The sequence below is a fragment of the Neltuma alba genome, unplaced genomic scaffold, assembly GCF_004799145.2.
Source record: "Neltuma alba isolate B1F8T4 unplaced genomic scaffold, ASM479914v2 tig00010740_pilon, whole genome shotgun sequence".
NCBI classification, from domain to species: domain Eukaryota; kingdom Viridiplantae; phylum Streptophyta; class Magnoliopsida; order Fabales; family Fabaceae; genus Neltuma; species Neltuma alba.
Window position 1 is genome coordinate 463741 of NW_021635567.1, and position 5982 is coordinate 469722.

The 5982-nt window shown below is 37.5% G+C and overlaps 1 protein-coding gene across 1 annotated transcript; it reads left to right on the plus strand.

The window, feature by feature from the left end:
• The first annotated feature begins 5598 nt into the window (after positions 1–5598).
• Positions 5599–5982, plus strand: LOC114758633 (uncharacterized). Its single transcript, XM_028947699.1, has one exon. It carries the CDS (start codon positions 5599–5601, stop codon positions 5980–5982), a length of 384 nt encoding a protein of 127 aa, XP_028803532.1.

A 5982-nucleotide genomic window follows, 5' to 3' on the forward strand; every position in this document is an offset into this window, starting at 1 on the left:
GCTCCTGACCCTTCGAAAGGAGAAGTTTTATCTTAATCTACCAAGTGCTCCTTCCTGCAGAGTCAAGTTGCATTTCTTGGATTCATCGTCTCAGAACAAGGCTTGTCCGCAAATCCTGCAAAAGTCCAAGCCATCCAAGAACGGCCAGAATTATAGACACTGCATGAAGCATGCAGCTTTTATGGGCTAGCGTCCTTCTATTAGCATTTCATCAGAGATTTCAACACCCTTATGTCTCCAATTACTGACTGCTTGAAGAAGGATAAGTTCAAGTGGACTCCCAAAGCCTCTACAGCTTTCAGCATTATTAAGGAGAAACTCTCGAGTACTCCTGTCCTGGCTTTACCTGACTTTCACAAGTGCTTCGAAGTTGCTTGTGACGCTTATGGGGTGGGAATTGGAGGTGTTCTAAGCCAAGAAGGTCACCCCGTCGCCTACTTCAGTGAGAAGCTTAATGAGGCCAAGCAAAAGTACTCCACATACGACAAGGAGTTCTATGCCATTGTTCACTCTTTGGAGTATTGGAAGTACTATCTCCTCCTGTCACACCCTAAGTTTTGGGTCTAAGAATACATGGGTTAGCTTAAGATAGGTAGCCTACTAAATCCCTATGAGCAGGAGTCCCAAAAATGTAAAAGGAATGTTAAAGGGTTTTAGGGACTAAACTGTAAATAGAGAAAATTCTAAGGATTAAAATGTAAAGAAAGTTAGAGGCTTCAGTGAAGTCTTAAGGCCCAGAAATCGGAAAAGAGGTTAGTTTAGACCAAAGGTTATGATAGAGGCCATGATAGGGTGATTCATGAGGTTTACTTGACCAGGGGCAAAACCGTAATTTTTGAAAAGTTTCGGACAAGGAATGGGTAAAAACGGAAGTAATACCCAAAAATTCTAGAAAATTTTAGAAAAAAAATGACATTTTAAGGCCTGTATATGAGGAGAAATGATGAAAATACCCTTGAATTGACTTACAAAGGAATTTATAAGTTTATGGCTCAGTTTGAGATGTAAAGGTAGATTTAATTGTTTGAGTCATGAGGAAACCTCAGAAAATTATGATAAAATGGGGATGTATGATCTAAGAGGCTATAAAATTTATAAAATTAGTCTTAATCCTAGAAGGCTAGCAGAATGGCTTTAACATTTTTTAAGGCCAAAACTGCAGTTTATGGGTTTGTTATGGGAAATTTAAAAAGAAATACTTATGGTCTGAGTTATGATCTGAGAAAATTCATAGATTTTCTACAGAATTAAATGAATTTTATGGTATAAATAGATGAATTTTTGGAGTTCAGGATGGGATAAAATGCTCCAGTCAAATGTTAAATAATTAATGTCCCTTAATTAGGAGACAAAGTTAGAAAATATCTCAGATATTTTGAGGAAGACAAGTTCAACTTGAATTCTCTTCTTCTTTCCCATGTACTTCATTTATGAGGGTGATGAGTCATCGTATGAGTCACCAGAAGATATTTTATGGGTAGTAGAAAAATTAGAATGCAATACTGGTAAGTGTTAGACAATTCCCTATCTACCCGGTAGAGCAAAATTTCTACTATGTGACTCAATAAGGTTGACTAATTGATCAATAGTATTGACTATTTTTTTTCCCTCTGCTCCTCTAAGATAGCGCCATATATGTGCCTTTCATTGGCCAATATCAATTATTAAAAATACCTAGAGATCTCAGAAAATTATGAAAAATTAAAAAAAATTCATTTAGGAATTATGGAGATTTATAAAATTATTTCCAACCCTAAATGATGAGGAGGTTAGCTTTAATTGAATTTAAAGCTAAAGTAATATCAGTAGATCATCTGTTTTTACGGAAACAGCAATTTAAAGAGTTATATGGGGAGAAAAATTATGAAATTAATCAAGGAAGTTCCTTTTACTAAGATATAATTAATGGTGATTTGATATAAGAATTATGAGATACTAGAATTTTTTGGCTATCAGATAAAATAAACCAATATTATATTATGATTCAATAGACTGTCAAGACAACCGGGGTGGTAAAATTTCTGACAAAATGTCAAGGACACATGTCACGCCCAAATTGGCCAAGAAAGGGAAAAAGAAACTAAAAGGAAAAAGGAAAAGAAAATACTAAATCAAGTTAGATTAAAATTTAATTAGGGATAAGTAAAATGATTATGGTTAAGTCATCTTCCGTAGGATCATGACACGTGGCAAACATGGTTCATTGGATGGCTAGGATTTAACCATCTATCTTTGAAAAGTCAAAAGTTTCTAGAAGGGTAATTAGCCAAGTTAATCAAGGAATTAAGAGAGTTAACCTTGGTTAAAGCCTAATTAATCTTAATGGATAAGAAAGATGACATAAGCCCTAATGACTCACCATCCAAGTGTCAACATATTAAGCCACATAGCCTAAGATTTGTACATGTGGAAAGAGGTAAAAATTGGAGGGCTAAGATTAAGTCTTATGCAAGAAGGGCAAATGTGGAATTAATAAAAAAGGAAGCCTATAAATACCGCTCCCACATGTTCATTTTGTGTGAAGCCTTTCAAGTAGGAAACCTCTTGCAAATTTTCATTTAGAGAGAGAAAGAGAAGGTTTCTAGTGAGAGAAATTCATTTGGAAGCAAGGTAAGCTTCTACAACTCTCCTATTTCAAGTATAATAATGATATGTGGGTTTTGTGCTATTTTAATGATGATGGAAAGTCATTTTCCTAAGGGGAAGTGCTGTCCAAATTTTATCAAAATAATAGGGAATGGTTTAGATGAAGTATGGTTAAGATTAAGCATGGTTAAAGGTTAAGGATTAAGTGATTACATATTAGTTTTGTTGAGAACCTTTTCCCTATAATTATATATATGGTTCGGCCAAATTGAGAAATGTAGGAGAGAATATGTTTCAATTCAATTTGATGCTTCCAATGAGTTTAAATGATGATTTAGTGTAGGTATATACCAAGAAAGGTATGTTGGAAGCATTAAAAATTGAAATGAAAATTCTGAACCTATTTATCCCTATGGTTCGGCCAAGTCAAGTTCAATGGGAAGGGATTGGATTTTCATAAAACTAATATGATAAATGGATTCTACATAGAAAATTATGTAGGAAAGGCCCAAGGAAGTTCAAGAATCAAAGCTAGAAAAAAAAAAACCCTAAAAGTCGAGAAAAAAGGGTTTTAAGGGTTATGTTAAATTATGGAGTTGAAGTAATGCTTAATGTTGTGTCATTGGTTGCCTAATAGGCTATACACAACAAAGGGGCAAAGATCTAGTCAAGAGAAAAGAGTTCAAAAGGAAGGAAAGCCAACAAGGTAGCTTTTGCATTCCATTGCTTGTTAGAGTTACTATACATTGTATGTTCATTGTTATGTGTTATGACTTTATGCCATGATACTCCATGCATGTATACCTTGGTTTATGCAAGGTTGAGATGATATGTTATGTTATGATGTTATGTTTTTCCATGGCAAGTACATAATACTCAAGTATGTATGTATGTATGCATGTAGATTGAATTACATTGTGATGTGTAACCATAGTAATGTATGCAATGTGCTACTAAGATTCCCTAAGAATCTTACCCCCATACTTAACAAAACCTAGGGCCTTCAACCTCTAAGAGCAAAGGAAAAGAAGTAGCTATAGTGGAGAGTTAAGTTTGCCTCAAGAAGAAGGAGAAAAAGAAGAATGAAGAAAAACCTTATGTTGGATGAATGTAATTAAGAGTATGCTTTAAGGTTTTAATTTATGGATATATGCTAGCTTATGTGTTAATATGTGAAAGCATGCTAGTGTTGTCTAATATGCATGATTATATGGTAGGAGAATTAGTATGCAAGTAATTGGTCAAGTAAGACAATTTATCCTTCCAAGGGAGGATAAAAGTCAACATTATGGACCTAAACTTTGACCAAAGTTAAATTAAGCAATCGAGTGAGTATAGCCATGAGATTCAGTAAGCAAATAGATGGGATTTTTCTCTTTAAGATGAGAGTTGGTTCACCTAAATCTGATAACCAGACAAGAAGTTATGCCCTTCCAAAGTTGAGCTAAAATAAGTGGAAAATGAAAAAATGACCATATGAACAGTAAATTTTCAAGAAAAACTGGGCTTGAATTTTAAGGCAATCAATCTGAAACTATTTTCTCTCAAAATTTTATCCAAAGAGCTTTCCATAGAACTTAGAATCACTTGATTTCATTTTTCTACAATTAGTTATGAATTTTCGAAGTTTGCCATATTTTTGGGTTACAATGAATAGTAATCCGCAAAAGAAAATTTTCAAACTTGATTTTTCATAACTTGTAGTCTTCAAAAGTGATTCCAAATGCTTCCATAAGGCAAGTTAATTGGTATAAACTTAGAGTGTTACACCCCCCTAACAATTTGTCCTCTACTCAGACCACCAGTCTCTGAAGTTCCTTAGCTCCTAACGACACTTGAATGCCAAACATGCCAAGTGGAGCGAGTTCATTCAAGAATTTACCTTTGTGGTCAAGCACCGTCTAGGGGTAGAGAACAAGTTAGCCGATGCTCTTAGCAGGAGAATCCATGTTCTCAACACCTTAACGGTTAGTGTCGTGGGATTTCACAGGCTCAAGGACGAGTACACTTCGTGTCCTGACTTTGGCATCATTTATGATGAGGTTAAAGATGCCAACCACCAAGATCATGTGAATTTCCTAATCGATGATGGCTACTTGTTCTGTGGGTCTAGGTTGTGTATTCCCCGCACGTCACTACACGATTTTCTCGTTTAGGAATTACATGCGGGAGGGCTAGCCGGACACTTTGGCATTCAGAAGACTACGGCCATAGTTGAAGACAGGTTCTACTGGCCTTCCCTTAAGTGTGATGTTGCTCGAATCCTTTCACAATGTCATACATGCTATACAACAAAGGCAAAGAAGAGGAATATTGGGTTGTACACGCCTCTTCCTGTTCCTGAGGCACCCTGGAAGGACATTAGAATGGATTTTGTGCTTGGGTTGCCAAAGACAGTGCGAGGACATGATTCTGTCTTGGTTGTAGTTGATAGGTTCTCAAAAATGGCACATTTCATCCCATGCAGTAGGACTACCGATGCCTCACATCTGGCCAAGCTTTTCTTTCGAGAGGTCATGCGTCTTCACAGTCTGCCTACCACCATCGTCTCTGATAGGGATGTCAAGTTTGTTAGCTATTTCTAGAAGACCCTCTGGAAGCTCTTCGGTACACAACTGAAGTTCTTCTCTGCTTTCCACCCTCAGACTGACGGACAGACTGAAGTGACTAACCCTAACTTTGGTGACCTGCTCCGTAGTTTAGTTGGCGATAAGCCTAGTAACTGGGATTTAGTCTTGCCTATAGCTGAATTTGCTTACAATAACTCAGTCAATAGATCCACTAGCAAAAGCCCATTCCAAGTTGTCCAAGGTCACAACCCAAAGTAGCCTATTGACCTTGTTCCCCTTCCCCTGTCTGCTCGTCCTTCTGAGTCCGCCAACACCTTTGCGCATCGTCTTCACAATATTCATGCTTAAGGTTAAGCGTAAGTTAGCTTTAAATAATGACAGGTATAAGATAGCTGCTGATGTCCATTGACGTCACCAGGAGTTCGATGTTGGTGACCTTGTCATGGCTCATATACAGCCTGAGCATTTCCCAAAGAGGCCTTACAAGAAGCTGCACACCCGCGCCTCTAGCCTGTTTTGCATTTCCAAGAAGTTAGGGCCCAATGCATACTTATTAGAGTTACCTCCAGATATGTCTATTAGTTCAATATTTAATGTTGAGGATCTTGTTCCTTATCGGGGCACTTTCAAGCCTCCCCCTTTGTGTTCTGATGACTCTGTAAGTACTCAGACTCACCAAGCCCTAACCCCACCTGTGCCTAGAGTTGCGCCTCCCGCGGAAGCCATTGACGCCGTGAGGGATGAGCAGACGGTTCTAACTCCAGCAGGTCCCGTCAGTCGTTACCTCGTTCGTTGGAAAGGCTGTCCTGATTCAGACGCTACATAG

Bases quoted from the DNA above. Each gene is read 5' to 3' on its own strand.
- LOC114758633 (XM_028947699.1), top strand. From the start codon at position 5,599: ATGGCTCATATACAGCCTGAGCATTTCCCAAAGAGGCCTTACAAGAAG.